Source organism: Heterodontus francisci, chromosome 30, assembly GCF_036365525.1.
Source record: "Heterodontus francisci isolate sHetFra1 chromosome 30, sHetFra1.hap1, whole genome shotgun sequence".
Classification (NCBI taxonomy): Eukaryota; Metazoa; Chordata; class Chondrichthyes; order Heterodontiformes; family Heterodontidae; genus Heterodontus; species Heterodontus francisci.
Window position 1 is genome coordinate 58,171,432 of NC_090400.1, and position 24,305 is coordinate 58,195,736.

Consider the following 24,305-nt stretch of genomic DNA (forward strand, 5'->3'; position numbering starts at 1 on the left):
GGGTGGTTGATGGTCGGCACAAACTCGGTGGGCCGAAGGTCCTGTTTCAGTGCTGTATCTCTAAAATAAAAAATAAATAAATTTGGCCTCATTGGAGTACGGGAAATTGGTCAGAGTGGGTTGGCCCACTCAAGGACAGAGGAGGGAATCTATGTGTGGAGCCAGAGGAAATGGGCGAGGTACTAAATAAGTACTTTGCATCAGTATTCACCAAAGAGAAGGACTTGGTGGATGGTGTGCCTAGGGAAGGGAGTGTAGATAGTCTCAGTCATCTCATTATCAAAAAAGGAGGTGTTGGGTGTCTTGCAAAGCATTAAGGTAGATAAGGCCCCAGGCCTGATGGGATCTATCCCAGAATACTGAGGGAGGCAAGGGAAGAAATTGCTGGGGCCTTGACAGAAATCTTTGCATCCTCATTGGCTACAGGTGAGGTCTCAGAGGACTGGAGAATAGCCAATGTTGTTCCTTTGTTTAAGAAGGGTAACAAGAATAATCCAAGAAATTATAGGCCGGTGAGCCTTACGTCAGTGGTAGGGAAATTATTGGAGAGGATTCTTCGGGACAGGATTTACTCCCATTTGGAAACAAACAAACTTATTAGCGAGGGGCAGCATGGTTTTGTGAAGGGGAGGTCGTGTCTCACTAATTTGATTGAGTTTTTTGAGGAAGTGACAAAGATGATTGATGAAGGAAGGGCAGTGGATGTTATCTATATGGACTTCAGTAAAGGCTTTGACAAGGTCCCTCATGGCAGACTGGTACAAAAGGTGAAGTCACATGGACACAGAACTGGCTCTGTCATAGAAGACAGAGGGTAGCAGTGGAAGGGTGCTTTTCTGAATGGAGGGATGTGACTAGTGGTGTTCCGCAGGGATCAGTGCTGGGACCTTTGCTGTTTGTAGTATATATAAATGATGTGGAGGAAAATGTAGCTGGTCTGATTAGTAAGTTTGCGGACAACACAAAGGTTGGTGGAGCTGCGGATAGTGATAAGGATTGTCAGAGGATACAGCAGGATATAGATCGGTTGGAGACTTGGGCGGAGAAATGGCAGATGGAGTTTAATCTGGACAAATGTGAGGTAATGCATTTTGGAAGGTCTAATGCAGGTGGGACGTATACAGTAAATGGCAGAACCCTTAGGAGTATTGACAGGCAGAGAGATCTGGGCGTACAGGTCCACAGGTCACTGAAAGTGGCAACGTAGGTGGATAAGGTAGTCAAGGCGGCATACGGCATGCTTGCCTTCATCGGTTGGGGCATAGAGTTTCAAAATTGGCAAGTCATGCTGCAGCTGTACAGAACTTTAATTAGGCCATACTTCGAATATTGCGTGCAATTCTGATCGCCACACTACCAGAAGGAAGGAGGCTTTGGCGAGGGTACAGAAGAGGTTTACCAGGATGTTGCCTGGTCTGGAGGGCATTAGCTATGAGGAGGTTGGATAAACTCGGATTGTTTTCATTGGAACGACGGAGTTTCAGGGGCAACATGATAGAGGTTTACAAAGTTATGAGTGGCATGGACAGAGTGGATCGTCAGAAGCTTTTTCCCAGGGTGGAAGAGTCAGTTACTAGGGGACATAGGGTTAAGGTGAGAGGGGCAAAGTTTAGAGGGGATGTGCGAGGCAAGTTCTTTACACAGAGGGTGGTGAGTGCCTGGAACTTGCTGCCGGGGGAGGACAGTTAAGAGGCACCTTGACAAATACATGAATAGGATGGGAATAGAGGGATATGGTCCCCGGAAGTGTAGAAGGTTTTAGTTTAGGCAGGCATCAAGATCGGTGCAGGCTTGGAGGGCCAAATGGCCTGTTCCTGTGCTGTACTGTTCTTTGTTCCTGCTTCCACAATGACCTCTACAGATAATTTTATGCATGGACAGTGCTCTGCCGGAAAGGGAGATAGAAGCAGATTCAGTCGTAACTCTGAATAGGGAATTGGATCTGTACTTGGAAAAAGGAAAAGTTGGTAGGTGGTGGGAGCAAAGCAGGGGAATGGGACTAATTGGATAGCCCTTTCAGAGATTCAGCTGAGATACAATGGGCTGTGGCCTCCTCCTATGCTGTAGAATTCCATGACCCTAAAGTTCAAGCAGAAGAAAAGAAGTTGATGGGAAGAGATTAGAGAAAAAAATTGAAATAAAAATACACAGCAAATCAGATTTTTTCCCCTCCTCTCCTGAAGGGATTTCATTTTTGTGCGATGCATTGCTATGAATGCTAGCCACCCTGTGTTATTGTGCCCAGTATTCACATGTGTGCTCTGTGGCTTGGTCTGTACTCACCCATTGTTTGTGCACACAATTCCAGTGAGGGTTAGTAGGCAGCAATCAGGTGGATGGGGATTCCCCAGCTCATGTGTCTCTCTCCCTACTGCTAACCCTGGCTGAGCTTGGCCAACTCAGCACAACCTTAGGTGGAGCAGTGGGCAGTGGTGGTGGAACTTGGGACTTGCTTGGCCCATGGGCTTCTGTTGCTCAACTTGATAAACTTACTGCTTAAGCATCAAAGCAGCTGTTGAATATCCAGCAGTGGTAATTTTTAAAAAGAACTTCCATGCACACATACCCTTGGGAATCTTCAGTGGCAGCTGGGTACTGAGCACTGATTCACATCAAATGGCGAGGATCAAATGGACTGAACAGAGCACTGCACAAGAAACCTTGTAGATTTTCAGAAGGCTTTTGAAAGTGGGAAGCTTCCGGAGCGCAATGCTAGTATCACTGAAGGTCTGCCACAGATGGTACAGCATAAGGAAGGGAAGAATGTGGAGGGTACGAAAGCAGAAGTGCATTGCTGCAGGAGGCTGTAAAGGTAGGGAGGCGTGAAGTCGTGGAGGGATTTATAGAGAAGAGCAAAGATACGTAAGAAATAGGAGCAGGAGTAGGCTACACGACATGACTGAATTTCTACATCAGCTCCACTGGAGGATGGGGAGTCTTTAGAGGTAAGGTGATGGTGACTGGGGTTTTTTATAGTATAGGATTCAGGCGGAGAAGTCAAAAATGAGTTAGTTTTACTTAAGGCGGAGCTCAAGTCTGGTCTGAAGCTGACAAAGGCATGAATTAAGTTATCCAGAACATATGGCAAGGTAAGGATAGAGATGGACGATAGTTGTGAAATAGAAGTTGGTAATCTTGATTGCCTGTATGTGGAGTTTGAAACTGTGCTCAGGAGTGCGGAGTTTGTGTTGTGCAATGGTGTTTCAAAAGAATTCATTGCATATGAAGTGATTCAGACATGAGACGTGTTGAGGCACATTGTAACGATTTGTTTTTCCTTTACAACTTGCCTTCAGTAAAGAAAGATTTATATAGCGTCTTGTACTTCCTCAGAACGTCCCAAAGAGCTTGACAGCCAATGAAGTACTTTTGAAGTGCAGTTGCTGCTGTAATGTAGGACTAGCAGTAACCAATTTGGGCACAGCAAGCTCCCACAAACAGCAGTGTGATAATGACCAGCTAATCTGTTCTGGTGATGTTGGTTGAGGGATAAGTATTGGCCAGGACGCTGGGGAGAGCTCCCCTGCTCTTGAAATAGTGATGGGGATCTTTTACATCCACCTGAGAGTAGATGGGGTGTCAGTTTAAAGTTTCATCCAAAAGACAGCACCTCCGACAATGCAGCACTCTCTCTAGAGTGTATCTCTGTCGTGAAAACCTTGGTGTGTCAGCAAGTTAAATTACCACGGGAGGCATCACAGCCAAGTCTGTCCAACCTCTCTCACAGCATAGGGCAAGGTCCATCTGTGGTCACCACGTTTATTTTCAGCCGCCTCGGAACTTCAGGCCCTGAGGCTGCTTGTAGTTCTGCTACCACCTTCCTGACTGAGATATCTAACTCTACACAGTCCAGAGATTGAACGGGGATCTTCCTGGTCCATTGGGGAAGATGTAATGGGAATTATATAGAATGTACAGCACAGAAACAGACCATTTGGTGCAACTTGTCAGTGCTGACGATGCTGCACATGTGTCTCCTCTCACCCTCTTCATCTAACACCATCAACTCAATCCTCATTCCTTCCTACCTCATGTGTTTATCTAGCTTCCCCTTAAATGCATCTGAAGAGAACTTTTTTTTAATGGTGCAAGTGGGAATACCCAGTCACATTTTCCATACAGATCACAGGTACCTACTGCAGTTCATTTAAAAACAACTATGTATCTGGATGAGAATTTTAAGGCAATTCGTCATAAGATGTGTTTTATATGCCCTGTGCAATTCAGTGAGTCATAACATTATATAAAAGGAGGCCACTTCTTCAACGTGTACCTGTTCAATGGCATTCTAGCTTCGTACAGAGGGGAGCTATTAGTGGCCTGAATGTCATTCCTGCTGAGTTCAATACCAACCAAAGGATCGCATCTGGGACTTTTTAAACCCGTGTGCCTTAGCTGATTGGTGCTTAATGCAGCTGAGCCATTGAGTTGCCTTGAACTGTCTTTCCAGACATTTGAACCAAAATGCTGAGGAATGCACTAACCTAGATCGGAGCTTCAAGTTCTGAATCACCTACATCCTGCAGTAATAACCCCTGCAGCAGTTCATGAACAATGGAAAGTTATCTAACAGTTTACAATTGGGAAAGAAGGTCAGGTGATCCAGAAACAGACATAACCACAACCCCAAGGAGAAAGCAACTGCCTGCAACAGAAGCCACAAGGTGCTGTTTAAATATGTCCTCTTCAGTTCCGTCCCACTTCCCACTCTGCTCTTCCAACCTCCAAATGCAGCACTTTGCAGCCAAGAAGGTAGGCAGGCCATCTGCTCTTAAGGCACTGCCAAAGCCCCTCTATAACTGAGCACACGGAGATGGTCAAACCACAGCCTGGGTGTACCAATAATCTGTGTGTGGAAACAGCTCGTCTTCATTTGCTGTCTCCCACTCACATTGGTTGATTCAAATCGAGAACTTGCAGCGTGGGAAGCTTTGGCATTTAAATGCAAATATGCCACAAACTACTTCCTTTAAAAAAAAACACATGCATGAAAAATCTGCTTTCAACTCTTGTCAGAGCGATTTAGAGTCCAAATACAGAAATCACTAAAAACTAGTGGAGAGGTACAAAAACTAACTTAAAAAGCTAATGGAATGTTGGCCTTTATTGCAAGGGAGCTGGAATACAAAGGGATGGAAGTTATATAAAGCTCAAGTTGGACCCCATCTAGAGTACTGAGTTGGATGGGCTACAGACCAGGTGCCGGAAGGTGGGATTAGATGGGGCGGCTAGTTTTTTCAGTCAACACGGATATGATGGGCTGAATGGCCTCCTTCTGTGCTGTAATTTTTATATAGTTCTTGGTACCGCACCTCAGGAAGGATATACTGACCTTGGAAGGGCTGCAACATAGATTCACCAGTATGATAGCTGGACTAAAAGGGTTAAATTGCAAAGACTAGGTTTGTATTCCACTGAATATAGGATATTAAAGGGCGATCTAATTGAGGCACTTAAAATGGTTAAAGGATTTGATTGTGTAGATAGAGGGAAACTATTTCCTCTGGTTGGGGTGGGGGGGGGGGGGGGGGGTGCGCAGGTGAAGTCCAGAACAAGGGGGAATAATTTTAAAATTAGAGTTAGGCCGTTCAGGAGTGATGTCAGGAAGCACTTCTTCATACAATGGATAGCGGAAATCTGGAACACTCTCTCCTCCAAAAAGAGGTTAAGGCTAGGGGTCAACTGAAAATTTCAAAACTGAGTTTGATAGATATTTGTTGGGTAAGGATATTAGGGGACACGGAACCAAGTGGACAGATGGAGATAAGATACAGATCAGCTATGATCTAATTGAACGGTGCAACAGGCTCAAGAGGTTAAATGGCCTCATCTTGTTTCCACTGACCCACTCCAAGCAGAAGTGACAAATTCCCTGACACACAGCACCTGTCCATGTGCTTATTCCATTTGACTCTTTACCTGATCTTTACAAACCTTGGATGCAGCTGCTGATGGGAGCTTTTTGAATTTATTAAAAATGAAAAGCAAGTGAAACTAAAGTTGGCTGCAGATAAATCAGCATTCGAAGTACGTTTCTTAATCTTAACCTTGATGGTGAAGCTGAGAATCTCGATTCCCATGCGGCCTACATCAGGAGCAGCCACTTCACGCACCAGCTGAGCAAACTGATCTCGGTCCTGATAGATGGCTTCAACGGTCAGTGTTCCTGTGGGAAGGGAGGGAAGAAAAACTGAGTCAATTGACGCTAATGAGTCCGAAAGCCGGGGGGATCCAGTTAGCAAACAACTCTTTTGGAGATGGGGGGGCAAAGAGGTGAGGAGAAAACTACACATTAGTCTGCAACTCAACAAGGGATTTGAGAATTATAAAGGTTAAAATAATAAAACACCAACAAAACTGACTTAAAGTCGCAATTAAATAAAAGATTGTTAAATGCCTTTTTAAAAAAAAAGTCATTTCAATGTGTGGCAACAGCCAATGGTACAGGGAATGGGGAGGACACAGGCCAAGGGTGGGAGGAGGCACAGGATTGAAGTGAGCCTGCTCTGCTCAGTTACTGTGAGCTGTATCAACTAGAATTTCTCAGCAATCAGAGGAGTAGTGGAAAAACAACCAGAGGAGGAATGTCCAGCCCACTCAGTCCCCTAAGTGGGCAGTTAGAGAGAATATCGCTACAATCCACCTCCAGACATGTTCCAGGGAGACAGCCACTATATCTACGGCTCCTCACTCACCCCACAGAACAACCATAAAAACCTATTTTATATGATTAGCACCAATTTGAATTGTTATTCAGGACTGAGGCAGGAACAAAGTCTGAGCTAATCCTGCTGCGACAGAGACATAGGTAATGTATTCTTTACAATGATGATGCTTTTTCTTGCCTGCACCTACAACTCCCACTGAAAGTTAAATTAGCTTTGGTATGGTTTCTGGAGTGTTGAGTCAGGCTGAGGACACATTCAAAGTGAATCTGTGTAAGTTTAATGTAATCAAGTGATTGGGCTAATTTGAAAAATATATAAATCTTTTAAACTCATGGCAAATGAGAGCAGAGCAGAAACAGAATTTGTGCTATTTGAAATTTAAGAAAAGGGCAAAGGGCCACAGTGCAAGATTCATAGCCATGACTCAGGGGGTAGTACATTTTGCTTGAAGTCAGAAGGTTGTGGATTTAAATCTCACTCTAGGCCCTGTGCACAAAATTCAGACTGACACTCCCAGTGCAGTGCTGAGGGAGTGCTGCATTGTCAGAAGTGCCATCTCTCAGATGAAATATTAAACTGAGGCCCTGTAAGCCCTCACAGATGGACATTAAGCAGGGCACTATTTTGAAGAACAGGGGAGCTCTCCCTGGTGCCCTGACCAATATTTATCCCTCAACCAATCTCATTAAAACAAATTATGTGGTCATTGTAGGACCTTGTTGTAAGCAAATTGGCTGCTGCGATTTTTATGCTGCAACAGGTCAAAAGATTGCAAAGGCTATAAAGTGTTTTGGGATGTCCTGAGGTTGTGAAAGGCATTACATAAATTATTGTTTTAAAACAGTAGGAGAGATGATTAGGTAAATCAAGTAATGAAGTCAAGTTTGGATTTTAAATTTTGATTTGGGGGTAATCAACTTCTTTTAAACTTTGGACTTCCTGATTATTGATGGTACTTAGTTATTGATAGCTGTAGGGCGTGTGTTCTTGTGAAGAACTGATTTTTGAATTAAATCTTAAATTGATTCGCTCACTGGTTGTGACAGGGAAAGTTTTTATTTGGTTTATAAGGGAAACTTGATCACACTTCAAAAATCAATATCTGTGGTATGCAATGCCTCTGTTCAGTGTTCAGAGCTCTGCACGGCTATTTCAGGAGAAATGCAGCTGAAGCCCTGCAGCCAGTGACATTTTGCCTACATACTACTGGCCTCCTGGTGGATCTGAAGGATATGCAGGAGGCTCGTTCAGCTAGGGCAGCTGGTTGTGCCAAAGGAATTCAGTAATGTGTATAACATCAAATTTGGAAGACAGGTTCACTGGAGTATCTGATCAACAGTGATGGAGACAACCGGGAACATGAAAGCAAATGTCGCTTAAAATGTGGCAAAATGACTATTAGATCTTCTCTCAACATAGCCTCACCCACTGTACTTAGGCACAAAGACTTAAACACCACTGATAAATTGTGAGGATACATCAACTTTAAAGTTCACTCATCCTCAATGTGTACAATAAAGCTCCCGTCATCAATGCTTCTGGAGTTGATTTACTAGTATACTTTCCCCCCCCCAACCCCCACCTTTGCACGGAGGCTGGGAAGGGAGTTGCGGAGGGATGTGGTCAAACATAAGGCATCGTGTGTACACTCTGTAGAGAGTCACACTGCCTAAGAAGGGAAGGATCTTAAACAAGGCAGCCATGGAGTGGTGCCTGGCTGCGAGAGGGTGTGTGTGTGTGCGCGGCCCTCTTCACTGCTCTCAGTCCTCTTTAACGAGGAAGGTCATTAGTCCCTGTAAATGATGATACACCAGCCAACTCTTACAGCAGGCTGATCACATTAACACCAACAGGCGCGCTATGAACGATGGGGACTGTACTACCCACTGAGTGATAGCTTGTGAAAATAGTCTTATTTTTAGGGTGGGAGGGAGGAGCAGGCTTGTGATGGAGAATTTAAACAAACTCAAGACTACCAATTACCCAAGATAGCTCGGAGATGTCCTTCTAGGGTTTGTAACACGACACTTTTGGTCTCCTGGACACTTTTCCCCAGGAACTGCTCACACGCCACGGCTAGCAGCTCCATCTCAGTCATTACCTTCACCTGCACATAGGGAGCAGAATGTAAGCCAACAGCAAGTGACAAACAGCTACATAACAAACAGCTACATAACTACATAATACTTTAAGACTATTAACAGAAGCAGGTATTAAAACCTACAGAATTAAAATAAAACTGCAGCTCTGTAATACTTTCTAAAGATTATAAGGTGTTAAAAATTGCAGGACTGCACCAGGAAAGATTAGCAGAGCAAAATAAAAGCAAAGCACATCCAATATAAACAGAAATCATACCAATGCACAAAGCAACAAAACAGTATTGCACCCTGTAACACTTTAACATGGCAACAAGGAAATTGAAAGGAATCTAAGTAACTTAAAAACGGATTTTTCATTCTGACCACCTGATAGAGGAATCTGAAAATTTCAGTCTATCACCTCATTGAATTTCTGCAAGTAAATGTTGCTAAGTTAAGCTGTTGCAGGGTACAGAGGCAAAACACTTTTTGAAAAAAACTACTGATTACAACTTATTTGAAAACGTGAATCAGACTGGCTCAGATAGAGGCTTCACCAGCGCATGCATCTGCGTGAATCACACCACCAAATACTTTTACTACATCAAAGCAAGTCAAAAATGCCTCAGCGTGGTATGCAGCTTTCACAGTTATGGTCCAACTGGCAAAATAATTAAAAAAACAAAATGTGGAGTTGACGAGGGGGGAGGGGAAGAGTCGCATGTGGAAGAGCCAGAGAAGTCCCAGGAATTGTAGAGTTGCGAACATGGGAGCATGTGAAAAGTGCCCCATTTGTACAGCCCTTCTGTGGTAACAGAACCGCACGTCACTTAATTTCAAAGGGCAAATATCTAAGGAAAGGTAATGCCAAACAGATCTACCTTCTCAATAAATTGTGATTAAACAGCAACAAGATACTCGTGGATAACAGTTGAAATGAATTACAGGTAGCCTCAACCCAGAGGGCTGATATTTCCCCACAATTTCAGGTCACTGTAAACCCAAGTGTTCAGTAAGAAGCTTATAGTTAGTTAAGAACCTTCTCCAGTCTGGAAGGTGGCAGTGCGAAGCTGGCAGGTTTCAGTCAGGTTCTACAACCAGAGGGTGCGAGGTGCGCCTAAAGATAAAGGGCATGTGTCACACCAAAGCAGACTTGCAACCTGGACCAGAGGCACATCTCACCCACAAACAACCAAACATGATTGGTGCTTTTGCCAACAGCGACAACATTCAGGTCAACTTCAGCGGCAGCCATCTCTCCACTTCCAGCCTCTCCTGTGAGTCTCCTCTGTGTCTAACCATGTTTGCTGATGCAACTTGCTTCTCTGATGGGAAGACACAGGCTCACTTTACAGGAAGTGCAGGAGGTTTGAAATTAGTGGCCGTCAGCGTCTTGCATGACTGACTGGATACTGGGATTGCTCTCTCTCTCCCCTCCCTACCAGCAACTGCCCCCCCACCAGTTTATGCTGGGATTTCTCTCTTACCTTTACCCCAGTTCCTGCTGCCATTCTTTCCTCCAATCATGCTGACACCCTTCACCCCATCCAGTTCACCTATTTCTCTCTCTCTTCCCCCTCCTCGCTCAGTAGACCATTGTGAGACAGAAAGACTTGCATTTATATAGCACCTTTCACGACCTCTGGATGCCCCAAAGTGCTTTACAGCCAATAAAGTATTTTTGAAGCATATAATCAGCTCATTTCAAACTGCCTGCAGTTTGGAACTGAATTAGCAAATATAAAAATACTTCTGTGGAAATTGGAATCTTCTTTTATGAATCGGCCACCCACTTCCTTTGAATGTCGCATTGCAATATAACAAAGTGATCCCAAACCAAATTACAGTTAATTGCTGCATAATTTTTATTTAAAAATTGAAATATGAAACTGTAGAGAGGTACTGTGAAAATTTTTTTTTGAAAAGGTGGTTACAAATAACTCTTAAATTACGAATGACCGATTAAATCAGGTCAAGTATTAAGAGTGTTCCAGGATAAGGGCTTTGGGTGGCCACTGCTTGAAGTGTTTAAGTACGTTCATCTAAAAATGAATTGCAGCAATTAACACTTGGACATCGGAATACGAGGCAGTTAAGATGACGCCTGACTTTGGTCTCTGTCTCAGTTGCACCAAGAGTGAATGTAATGTCGGAAACACGGCAGCCAAATTACACACAGCAAGCTCCCACCAACAGCAATGTGATCATGGCCAGAAATATTGATTGAGGGATAAATATTGGCCAGGAAATCCAGCTCTTCTTCGAGATAGTGCAATATGATCTTTTAGATCCACCCGAGAGGGCAAATGGCACCTTGGTTTAACATCTCATTCAAAACACAGTGCCTCCAACAGTGCAGCACTCCCTCAGTACTGCAGTGGAGTGTCAGACTAGGATTTTTGTGCTCAAGTCTCTGGAATGGGACTTGAACCCACAACCTTTTGATGCAGAGGCGAGACTGCGACCCACTGAGCCACAGCTGACACACTCCAGTTCCTGTTGGCATTATTCTCACCAGGTTCACCTCAGACCTTTCACCCCTTTTCTTCCTTGTCTTGTCCACTGCACAGCAGCATTCTCTCTTTCTGTCCCCTCCTTCCCCAGTAGACCATCACACTTTGCTGCATTCCACCCTCCTTCCCTTCAGGGTTTGCCTCTGAGCAACACAATCAGCTCCAACCTGATGCAGATAGTCTGTAAAATGGAATTTTGCTGCATGCTTTGGAAGAAAACCCCCGTCCTTGCAAAACTATTAAGAGGTCAGGAAGTGTCACTTACAGTACGCAGTGACTCTTCAAACCCAGAGCAACAACATCAGACAGGAGATGGGAAGATGAGCTGAATGGTGAGAAAGATGAACCTCCTGAGTGGGTGGGGATTTGCTACAGTTTCTGGGGATTCCGCAATATAAAAGCTTTGCCGTGGTCCTGGATGTAACTAGAGAATGGCAGCTCCAATCAGACAGCCCGTAATCCTCAAGCAAACACTTTCAAGTGATTTTTATTTTGGAATGTTTAACATTGCAGACTACATTTTCTGCATAATTTATCTTTTATTTGCCTTCACCCCCCACCCCCCCACCCTCCCCCCACCGAGTCCTAGCTGATTCTGTCAGCTCTGCTGCTGCCAGGGTGGTCTACTCATTTCCCAGACCATGAACAATGCTCCGGTATATGAGGGAGTAGCATGAAGGTGAGGTTCTGCCCTCTGCCCCGCAGGGAAAGACTGCAGCTCCGCTTGATACTTTCACTCTTGGTGCAACTGAGACAGAGACCAAAGTCAGGAGCCATTTTAACTGCCTCGTACTCCGGTGTCCAAGTGTTAATTGCTGCAATTCATTTTTAAATGAACGTACTTAAACACTTCAAGCAGTGGCCACCCAAAGCCCTTATCCTGGAACACTCTTAATACTTGACCTGATTTAATCGGTCATTCGTAATTTAAGAGTTATTTGTAACCACCTTTTTTTAAAAAAAAAATTCTTCACAGTACCTCTCTACAGTTTCATATTTCAATTTTAAAATAAAAATTATGCAGCAATTAACTGTAATTTGGTTTGGGATCACTTTGTTATATTGCAATGCGACATTCAAAGGAAGTGGGTGGCCGATTCATAAAAGAAGATTCCAATTTCCACAGAAGTATTTTTATATTTGCTAATTCAGTTCCAAATTGCAGGCAGTTTGAAATGAGCTGATTATATAAACCAGAGGTCCCTACCTCAGCCTCGTTGCTGTGCCCAATACAGACCAGAGGGCAACAGAGATTTAACCACTGGCCAAAGAGAAGGTGGAAGGAGGTGGATAATCATAGAATGATACAGCAGAAAAGGGGGGCCATTCAGTCCATCGTGACTATACCTGAGAAACTCATCAGCAGGCCACTCTGGCAGATGTCACAGTAACAGGTTCAATGACCAGATCAGCAGTATCTATGGAGAAAACTCCTTTTAAAGACATGCTCTGTAAACTTCAACTCATTCAAAACTCTGCTGCCCAGTTCCTAACTTGTACCAAGTCTCGTTTACCCATCACTCCTGTGTTCACTGACTGACACTGGCTCCCTGTCTGCAATGCCTTGATTTAAACATTTTCATCCTTAGTTTCAAATCCTGCCATGGCCTTGTCCCTCCCTATCTCTAACCTCCTCCAGCCCCAGAACTAATGTTCCCGCTAAACTATATGTGCAGCAGCCTGAAAGGAACCATGCAGCCCTTGTTCTGGGATAAATAGTGCATGTACACATTAAAGGCACTGTATAAATGCAGGTTGTTGTTGATCTATAATCACTTGGCTACAGGTAAACCTCTTTATCTGCAGCTCTTGTTTTGTGTAGGGAGAGGAAGGAGGAGAAACTGGCTTGACCATTCTGTTTAGTTTGCTTTCTTCAAGTTTATTTTTAAATTCAAGAATTTTGAACGTAAATATAATAAAAGACAATTAAGTAATTCTACTATTTGCACCTAGTCAGTTCTGGCCTGGAATGTGGCCGCTTGCTTACCCTGATACAAGAAGCATTGCCTCGTGCCAGAAGGAAATTAAAAACTGGAGTGGGGATGGGGGAGGAATGACAAAATTGGACCAATTCTAAGGCAATCTTTTGAATTACTTGGCACTCATCCTGAGCTGCATTGTAGCATTAATGGTACAATATACAAGACATCTAGGGCAAGTGCAGATAATAAAAATATTGAAAGTTTTATTACAGATCATTTGTGTCAAGTTAAATAATGTGCAATTTGGATTGTACAGGAATCAACTCTTGGAAGCACAGATAATGCATCCGGGTCAGCAGCAAGAGGGAGATATTACCAGATTATCAGATCTCTCAATGGGGACACAAGTGCATTCGCTACTCTTTCTTCCCCTCAACCAACATGTCTCCCTTACTCTTCTCATGCTGATTCATGCCACCTGCAGCCCTCCTCTACCTTGACCTGCAGCTACCCTTCACATGAGCTCAAACAAGAAATTTTGGATGCTGTTTGACCATGTGCAGCATCACATTGGAACCCCATCCTGTTTGCATACTTGCATTTCCCAGCAGCAGTCCTTGGCCTAGTAGTGACCAGAAGGGGAAAGGGGTGGAGGGGGGGGGGCCCTCTGGGTGATTTACCTGCAACCTCAGCAATGTCTGACAATAGTGGAATCCCCCAATTGGTGGAACAGCTGAAATCAGCTAACGGCAATGCAGGACTTCAATCCAGCATCTTCCCTCATACAGTATGTATATTCAAAGCAGTCAGGGAGGAGTCAAAAGCAAACATGTAAAATAGTCTTAAAAACGTGATCACATCTCAAGTGCAGAGATATACAGATCACAGGCATGACACAATAGTTCATAAATCAGAGAATAAATGACAACAGTGCATTTATGGAGCATTAATTCAATGAGCAAAAGTTTTGGATGAGTATTCACTCAATTTCCTGAATTAATTCCTTTTATATTCAAGAACTTTTAAGGTGGGGAGGGGGAAGGACAAACAGCAAGGAAAAGAGAGGGGAATTTTAAATAAAACACAATAAGTCTGAAGTGAAAGATGCCGATGAGATAGGAAACAGAAGCTTTGTGCTGGCAACACTTTTGAAAAATGCTATTTTTCTATTTTAGTTTGGGTGCTCTTTGCATCCCAGCCTTTTCTCCCCTCTGGTATTTCAAACCTTGTTTGAGTCACTGGCTGCATCCACCTTCAGTGCTTTACCATGGCAAAGAAGTGCAGTATGGGTTTATCACAGCAAACAAGTGCTGAGTCAGTGATCTATCTGCCATTTTGGAGTTGGTTCGTGGCTGTAATTTGTACGGTATTTACAAGCAATCGAAGATTGGTCATGTGCTGTGTTGGCAAGAAATTATTATCCATAAACTCTTCCACTAATGAGATTTAAACAGATAACATTGCACATGCTGCAATGTAAAGTACTGATCACTGTACAGACCAATATGGAGAAATGATTCTTAACAGAATTATATTCGAAAACGGCCACTCAAGGCTGCAAAGTTTTATTGAATCATTTGGGTCAATGCTCCAATATGGCAGTGCAGTGTGCATTTCCAAAGTGGTTATAATTTAATGATCAGCAGCCAGACACTTTTCCTTTTGGTCTCTGCCAGCCCTTTCACCACAGCAGCACAACCTGAAAAACTGTTCTGTGATGTGCATGCAGAGCGAGACATTAGATAAAAAGCATTTTTGCAACTTCAGGTTGGTGGGGGGGGGGGGGGGGGGTGGGGGGGGGGGGAGGGGAGGGGAGTGGGGGGCAGAAATGCAGGGAAGATGATGATTTCAGAAGTGGTCAACAGCGCTTAATAGGGGCTGTGAAATCTAAACCCGAGGTGTCATCCAAGTTCAATTTACACTGAATAATAAAGTGCTAATTATGCCCAATTTTAAAAAGTTGTTGATTGAAATTTAACTATGTGACATCTGAATAAGTGAGTTTAACGAGATATAATCTATTTCCTATCTTCTCATTCCACCTACACATTAATCTTCTTGTGACAGCCTGTGATTTTGTGGGTTGAGTTCTCTAAACTGCTTTGTGTAAGGGGACACTTTTACTGTTTGGAAACAGAGACACAGTATCTTAAAAAAGTAAAATCAAATCGAATACTTTTGTTTGTAAAAGGAATTTTTGCCAATTTTGTCACCCCTCTCACTCTTCTTCTGAAGGCACGATGTTCTGTGGGGGTACGTTTCCCCGAGGCAGTGGGGGGGGGGGGGGGGCGTGGGTGGGAGGTGCTCTCCTCCAGTACACTGGCCAAGTGACCAATCTTTATGCACAAGCTTATACAGTGAGCATTGCCAAGATATGACCACCGTTAGCATCGCAATCGAGCCCGAGCTGGTGAAACTTAATAAAATTTAATTAATTCATTAAAAAATCTGGAATTGAAAGCTAGTCTTAGTAATGGTGCCATGAAACTATCGATATTCGCGAAAACCCATCTGGTTCACTAACGTCCTTTAGGGAAGGAAAGCTGCCATACATACCTGGTCTGGCCTACATGTGACTCCAGACCCACAGCAGTGTGATTGACTCTTAACTGCCCAATGAAATGGCCTAGAAAGCCACTCAGTTGTCAAGGGCAATTAGGGATGGGCAGAAACGCCCACATCCCACGAAAAAAAAACTGATTGCCCCACAGTTTCTAACTTAGCTCGAGGTCTTCTGCACTTCTATTTTGCAGTTCCCATTTTACAATAATCTTTGGGGACCATGTAAGCATCCACTGGAGAGGACAGGTACAGTGGAGTTGGATGCAGTTGGAGTGAGTGCACTTGCGCAGGTCAATTCGATAGGAAGCCCTGGCTGATGGCACTCCCACATCTCATCTGTTCTAGCTCCCTGAAATGGATGCGCACAGGAGGGAATTCTGGGGACAAGTGCCTGTCACTCACTTCTCTTTTCACCTCAAATCACTCAGTCCCACTAATTAAGGTAACTGACACTGATGCTGTGTCACTCCTCCGTGATTAAAAACTGCCTTATGCCTTCACTCTGTAGTACAGCTATTGGAGGAAGCCAGTCCTCCACCTTCTGAATTGGTCTCTCTAGACAGAGACTACTAGAGAGTACTGGATAATATATCCTTGATAATTTAAAAAAAAATCTTTAAAAAAAAACACAGGTAAGGGCCAGGAACAAGTGTTGAGCTAACCCAGTGGGTGTCAGTTTGCATCATTAACAAAGTAGGCTAATGCCATGAATATGTTTACTAAACCAAAAGCAGGGAGCAGATTGGGAGACCAAGGAGAGGATGGGTCTCCAATACTGTGGAATTTACTTTTAATGTAATGGATTGTGTGGGGCAGGCCTACCAGGGAACAGTGGCACAAGTCCAAGTCCCACTTAGCAGGTGCTAACCAAAATGGAGTGGCTCGCCAACATTTTTTTTTAAAGGGAACTAGTTAAGTACTTAAAGGTGGAAAAAAATTTGCAGGGCGATGAGGAAAGAGCAGGGGCTATGGGACTAATTGGATAGTTCTTTCAAAGGGCAAGCACAGGCACAGTGGGCTGAATGACATCCTACAGAGCTGTAAAATTCGATGAACTTCAAGGTTACTGCTGCTATCATGAGCGACTCGATTTGTGGCAATCAACAATTTAAAAAAAAATCACATTAGGCTGGTGCAGCTCACAAATGGTACGTGTAGTGAGGACTCACTCAAAGCAGCCAGAAAATAATGAAGGGAGAGAGTATCGCTGGTAATAGCCAGGAGCCAATTTTTAAAAAAATGAAAGGGAACTTCAGCTCAGGTGCTAATACAAGGAACAGTGAGCAATTATCTCTATATCAAACTAACAGGATTCCACAGCAGTGCCCCGTGTTTATTTTTCTCCAGGGGCAAGAACTTAGGTCATAAAGAGTGCTGGAAATACTCAGCAGCTCAGGCAGCATCTGCGGAGAGAGAAGCAGCATTAACGTTTCAGGTCTGTGACCTTTCATCAGGAGCTTTGTGCTAACAATACTTAGGTTTTAGTGATGCAGGAGATCAAAAGGTGGTGGTCCTGTGTGTGGTAGAGGAGGGAAGTCTATGAAAAAATCATACATAGTTGGGGCTTGATGGGGCAAATTACTTTGCCTTGCTGCAGATGAACTGTCTTTTTCAGAATGTCTGCTTCAGAGTATTGAAAGTTGCAGTTTGTAATGTTTATGAATATTTCTATTTGGTTAGCGAAACTTTCCAAATAAAATTCCAATTTTAGTCGAATTTAAAAAGATTAGGTCCTGCATGCACCATGAGAAAGGTACTTTTAGATTAGGTAGCAGCACAGGGCACAGGAAACACACAGTTCTCCTTCCTGTCAGCTGCATTCAAACACTCCCAAGCTCGAAACACAAAGGTGGCGCTTTTACTTACAGCCATTAGCTCAGTGTGACTGGCAGTCAAACTTTAAAAGGGGGAGAATAAATTACAGACGTCGCTCTCCCTGGACAGCAGGGCAACAACCAGGCAACATAAATGCACCTTACAACCCAACATCAGGACTTGGGGCTCACAGTCCATTTGCAGCAAACTGACTGACAGTGGCTGAGTGCATTAAAACCATTAGAACAAAACTGTTCCATCGATCAGCACAGACTCCCATATTGATAGGTGCATCAACAAGGTGGCAACATAGGCCAGTGCAAGGAAGGGGAAGCATAAATACACTTTGCAAATCTAGCCACTTACACTAATTAGAGTGATCACTTATGCAAATTATTTTATTGAAGGAAAAACTGGCACCTAAATTAACGCTCAATTTGAATCTCAAAAATCTGATGAATTTTCTTACATTCCAAAATTGTCAATCACAAGCTTTGAAGGGCTGAAAATAAAAACTAGTAGACACAATCAAATGAAATATCTTGAACTTTCAATAATAATATTGTGATTGCTTAACTTCTCCCTCATCTCATGAAGATCTTACTGGGGTCCAGGTGCCTTGACCAGGTACTTGCTTCATTTGTCAGCCTAGCCAGTGGGCTATTCAACTCTGCAGAGCATCACTGTTCAGCCCAGTGCTGTCCTCACCTGGATATTCACACATGCTCTTTCCAGCACGGTCACTATGTAGCAATGGGGCAGCATGAACTTCTTGCTGACTTCTCTCCTCTTCCTAACCTACAGATCTAGAGGCCAATATCGCCTACCCTATTAACTTAAAATCAAAATTTTGTTTGAGAAAAAAAAGAACAAAATTATACAATAGTTTCAATTCAATTAAAAGACTGAATTAACAAATAATTTGAAATAATCAATTTAAAAGTCAAGAGTAGACAGGATCCTGACCACTATCCTCACTAGACAGGATACCAAGGCTGGTAATCTTCCAGCCTGTATCGCTCAGTACCACAGCTAGTGGTTTACTCTACTGTTAGGTTTAAATAAAAACCTCAAAAGGTTTCCCTATGATGAATTCATTAATATCAAGGTCTCGGGGAGGTTGAACATGTGAAGTAAAGAGATGGCTACAGGCAGACTTCACAGTCCAATGTAACGTACACTTTTCAGCTTTGCGTTTGAAGCAGGTTTCTAATAAAACTCTGAAGCTCATACAGTTTAAGACCCACTCAAGATCAAAGCCTCATTAGTGAACATTTGGAGGCAAGTGCCATTACACTCTCCTCCAGATTCAAGATTTTCTCTGTCCAAACACAGTCATCCCTTCTCAAAATCTGAGCCACATATCGCTATTCTTGGATTTGATTCTATTACAAATAGGGACAGCACTAATCTATTCCAGTTTGAAGTTTTGAACATGCAAATAGAAAAAAAGTATGATTAGCAGAACAATTAATTCAGCCAAGAGAATTCCTGTCACTGCAAACTCTAAAGACACTAATTTAAGACACACTGGAGGTTGTCTCAGTTACAAAGTGCAATTATAGCAAACACTGAAATAACATGAAAAGCAACGCATAGATGATATTCTGCGGACTCAAATTCTTTAAATTATAAATCTTATACGCAGCAAGTTTCTAAAATACTAATGCAAGTTACAACAAAACCTGCCGTTAAGTAAGGAGTGCTGGGACATGCCATCAATTTCACCACTCTGCCAATGTCAACTCAGTCACACAGCAAAAAGAAGTAGAGTAGATCTCACTAGTTTGTGCCACTGGCTCTGGGGATTGACCATGGACTCTGTCCTCTTCTATGTGCTGTCTCCTGGCCACATGGAGTCAGCTTGTACAAGCACACTGATAACACCCAGCTCTACCTCTCCACTATCTTTCTTGACTACTCCACTGCATCCACGTTGCTTGTCTGACATCCAGTCTTAGATAAGCAGCAATTTCTGCCAGTTAAACGTTGGGAAGACCGAAGCCAATGTTTGCAACCTCTGTCACTAACACCATGCCCTGTATATTGATCTTATTCCCCCTCCTCAGACACTATCTCAAGATGAACATTGTTCACAACCTTGGCATCCTAAACAACGCCATACTTCTAACCCCATAGCCTCTGCATCACAAAGGCAGACTACCTCTCCCTCTGCAACATCTCCCCCTCCAGTCCAGCCGCCACTGAAACCCGGATCCATGGCTTTTTCACCTCCAGACTCGTACTCTAATGCTCTCCTGGCTGGCCTCTCACCCTCCCTACTGTATACATTTCAGCTCATCCAAAACTTTGCTACGGGACAGCCCTGTCTCAGTGGTAGCATTCTTGCCTCCGAGTCAGAAGATCATGGGTTCAAGCCACACTCAAGAACTTGAGCCCACAATCCAGGCTGATACTTCAGTACAGTTCTAAGGAAATGCTGCACTGTTGGACATGCCATCTTTCAGCTAAAATATTAAACCCCTCCCGATATCTCCTACTTTGGCTGATTACTTGCTCTGTGAAACACCTCCATTTAAAATGCTATATAAATGACAACTGTCATGGGGGGGGGGGGGGTGCTTCTCATAATCACTGCAAAGCTTCTCTTTTTAAGTATAGATCCAATTCCCTTTGCAAGTTACTATTGAATCTGCTTCAATCTTTTTCACACAGCACATTCCAGATCAAAATTCGAGGTATAAATATTTTTTCTCCTCAATTCCGCCCATCTGAATTTTTTTTTTTATTCTTTCATGGGATATGGGCGTTGCTGGCAAGGCCAGCATTTGTTGCCCATCCCTAATTGCCTTTAACAACTGAGTGGCTTGCTGGGCCATTTCAGAGGGCATTTAAGAATCAACCACATTGCTGTGGGTCTGGAGTCACGTGTCGGCCAGACCAGGTAAGGACAACAAATTTCCTTTCTAAAAGGACATTAGTGAACCAGATGAGTTTCTACGACAATTGATGATAGTAAAGGTGCCATGAAACTGTGACTAGATTTCAATTTTGTATTTTTTAAATTAATTAACTGAATTTAAATTCCACCTGCCGCCGTGGTGGGATTTAAACCCCTGTCCCCAGGGCATTAGCCTGGCCTCTGGATTGCTAGTCCAATGACAGTACCCCTGCACCACCGTCTCTGGTTACTTCCCAACCTGCCAGTTGACACAGTTTCTCCTTATTTACATAACTGAAGTCCCTCATACGTGGTACAATTCAGGTAAAACTCCTCTATCCCGGCTCCAAGGCCTTGACGCCCTTCCTAAAGTGTACTGCGCAGAACTGGGCACAAAACTCTCGACAGAAAGAAATACTTACAATAATATAGAACTATCATGATTTCAGGATTGCCCAAAGTGTTTTGAAGCTAATAAATTATTGAAGTGCCGTCACTGTTATAATGTAAGCAACACAGCTGCCAATCTGCACAAAACAATGTGATAATGGCCAGATATTGATTGAGGGATAAATATTGGCCAGGAATTTGGGCTGAACTCCCCTGATGTTCTCTGAAATAATGCCATTAGATCTAGTATCTGTGGGGGCCGATAAGACCTAGTTTTAAATCTCACCCGAATGACGGCACACCTCTGATATTGCAACACTCCTTCAGTACTACACCCCTGCCTGGATTATCAGCTCAAGTCTCTGAAGTGCGACCTGGACCCAGAACCTTCTGATCAAGAGGCAGGAATGCTCCCACTGAGCCATGGCCGACACTCTAGCTGAGGCCTAACCATCGGTTATTAAAGGTATTGCATAACTTTGAAGCTTTTGTACACTATGCTTCTATTTATGAAACCAGGGATGCTTTATTAACAGCTCTTCATTGAACGATGCTGATGGGCTGCTTTAGCTAATTAAACTCCAGCGGTAACCCTGTGCACATACGGGGCTCCCTCAGCTTTGCCCCTTGCTAAACTGCATCTAAGCTCTTGGGATTTGAATATGTGGCGAGTGCCCCGAGAGGGCGATGCCTGCACTTTACATCCAACAAACAAAGACTCTACTTAGAGGATTTCTCTGCAGCTTAGTTTGGAAATTCATAGCTCCTATGATATCAGACACCCAGTTATCGGGGAAAAGAAATTTGCTCCCATCATGAAACTACCCAACTACATTAAAGATTGGACCATTAATTTCCCATCATTATCTAATCTTGATTTTCTTTTCTAGTTTTTGCATCTTTTCTTGGGTCACCTCGTCAGAGTCTGTTCCCTCAGATTTCTTTCCCCCATTCAATTCTTCAGGAAATTAATTTTTTCTCTCTGCAGCTGCCTTATGTAGTCAGTTATTTCTCTGTAAACAAAAAAAGAATCTAGCTCTCTATCTTTGCAGTCTCCCTCAAACAGCTCTATTCTGCAGTTCCTGATCTAGTCAGTCATTCTGTTGCGGGAAATTAAAATTCATTGTGAAAGGGTTTCACGGCATTACCAACAGATTATGCACACAACATTGAGAAACTCATTTAATTGCAAGGGCTTGAAGCATTAAAAAAGGCCCGCTGTCACTCATCCTAGTTTAAGGATTATTGCAGTGGGGTGAAGAAGCCAATTCATGCCTGAAGATTCATAGATGACAGTGGTATGGTGAAATATTACATTCTTGGTAGATGTACGTGGAATGATCATTTGTGATATTATGAGATACAGTATTAAACTATGTGCATTATCTTCACATGCTGCTGCTATCCTAGGGTCCAGAACTGAACAATACTCTAGCTAAGGCCTAACCAACAATCTTTAAAGGTTTAGCATAACTTCCAAGCTTTTGTACTCAGTGCCAAGGAACCTGCATGCTTTTGTTTTTTAATACCAACAATAGTTTATTAGCAGTAGATTGAATGCTCCTAGATGTTGCACGTTTATTGCCAAAAATGTCCAGTGAAAGCACAGGTAGCTAGCTGGCAGTTACAGTGCACTTAGGCACATGCTGTACTATAAAAGGTTGGTGTCCCAATAGGAGACACTAAGAGAACACAGGTTGCTTGCGACTTCCCACACTGTATGGGCTCAAACCAGGGAGAATGCCATTCACCTTAAGGACATGCAATTCCATTTAACCACTTGAGGCAGAATAGAAATACATTAACATAAAAATGTTTTTAAAAAAAATCAAAGCCTGCAAAGTTAATTGAACGTTGCAGAAAATGTGTCACTTTCAAGCCATGGAAAATCAGCTCACCATTAACATTCAGGGGTGGAAAACTGTACGTGTGCAAGGTTTTATAGCAGATTCTTTGGCACGTTTTCATCCATAAATGTACAATTTTGATGCAGAGGCCCTAGGACTGTATAATGGCATTTTCCATGGGTCTGCTTTCTGACACAGCTGTGTGCTGCTCAGTGAAAAACATGGCATTCCAATACATGGAGGACCCTTGAACAATATAAATGGCTGAGAGCCTGAATGTTATCACAGTCAGGTCCTGTTAAAACATATTTTCCACCCTTGAATGTTATTCATATAAGAATTACAGAATAAGTGGCCTCCTACTGTTTTGTTAAGATAAGCAAAAGCATTAGTAAGATTTTTTGTGCCTTCTGACAGGCTCAGGCTGCAAAGAGTCTTTAGAAATCAAATTTTTTGGGGGGATTGTGGGGTTATTTACCTGAGCGACCCCTGTGACAGTTAGTGCTACCCCCTCTGCGGTCTCTACATCCTCACACTTGGGCTGAAGCGTCATAATCTCAAGGGAAATCCTGTGAAAAACGTAAAACACTCGCAAATTCCAGGTCACATGACAGGCCTCACACCTCACTTCCTTTTTATTCCAATCCTTTCACCGCTCACCTTTGCACCCCAACCAGAGGTACTGGACTGTGCTCAAAAAAACCCCCAAGCTATATAATTAATATCAAAGTAATATCATTGGATAGATCTCGAGAGGCACCTTTTATGTGATCTTCACAGTGTGGGTGATTCCACTTAGTTAGAACGCCTTTAACAATGCAACAAAATAATACACACAAAGAAACAAGCCATTTTAAAGATGGCACAATGTGGCTTATAATTCAGGACACTCAATAATTCATAACACCAAGTCAATCCCCATAATCTGGTGGGTAAGACTGCAACTTTTCTTCAGAAATGAGTTGTTTGTCATTATTGCAATAGGTGCATTTCATAATTAGAAGACTCATAAATACTGATGAAATCTGGGGCTGTTTGAGAATTGCGACCGGTAATCAATGCCCAGAAAAATGGTTCGTTCTGAATGGGCACTAGACATTCCTGTCCTTCAGATGTGGGGGTGTCAGGGGAACGAACGCACTCAACGTACACTTATTTTGGTCTTTCGCTAGAATTTGAATCCGCCTATCTCTTCCCACCTTTTCCTTTCCTCCCCTCTTTGTTTGGTTTAATCCGCTTCCTTTCTGTGCAATACCTACAGTGCTACAGGCCATGCCACTTGGCCATGATGCTGGGGGGATAAAGCAGTGAAGGTGCTGCAGTAGAGGTCAGCATTCAGTTGCTGCTGGGGGTGGGAGCGGGGAGAGGAAGGGAGGGAGGGAGGGAGTGGAGAGAAAAAAAATGACACAAAAGTAAAGCAAGATTAAGAACAAGTTACCTGTGCAACCCCTGTAACATATACAGGGACCCCCTCAATGGTTTCTATATCCTCACACTGACAGACGACGGTCATGATCTCCAGAGGTAGTCTATGCAGCAGGAGGAGTGGGGGTGGGGGAAGGAGGTGGGACAGCACATATTCAGTCAGAGCAATTATCAGAACAA

At 43.2% G+C, this 24,305-nt stretch overlaps 1 protein-coding gene across 2 annotated transcripts in view; it reads right to left on the minus strand.

Moving 5' to 3' along the window:
* The window catches only part of LOC137346836 (flotillin-2-like), a 122,350-nt gene that overhangs the window by 26,308 nt on the left and 71,737 nt on the right, over window positions 1–24,305 (minus strand). The window contains exons 3-5 of one of the 2 annotated variants that reach the window (XM_068010756.1): window positions 23,179–23,269; window positions 8,652–8,775; window positions 6,048–6,166 (exon numbers count right to left, since the gene is read on the minus strand). In XM_068010756.1, the coding sequence (XP_067866857.1) occupies window positions 6,048–6,166; window positions 8,652–8,775; window positions 23,179–23,269 (334 nt within the window). The remainder of the gene's footprint in view (window positions 1–6,047; window positions 6,167–8,651; window positions 8,776–23,178; window positions 23,270–24,305) is intronic. The other variant, XM_068010757.1, reaches the window with a different exon arrangement.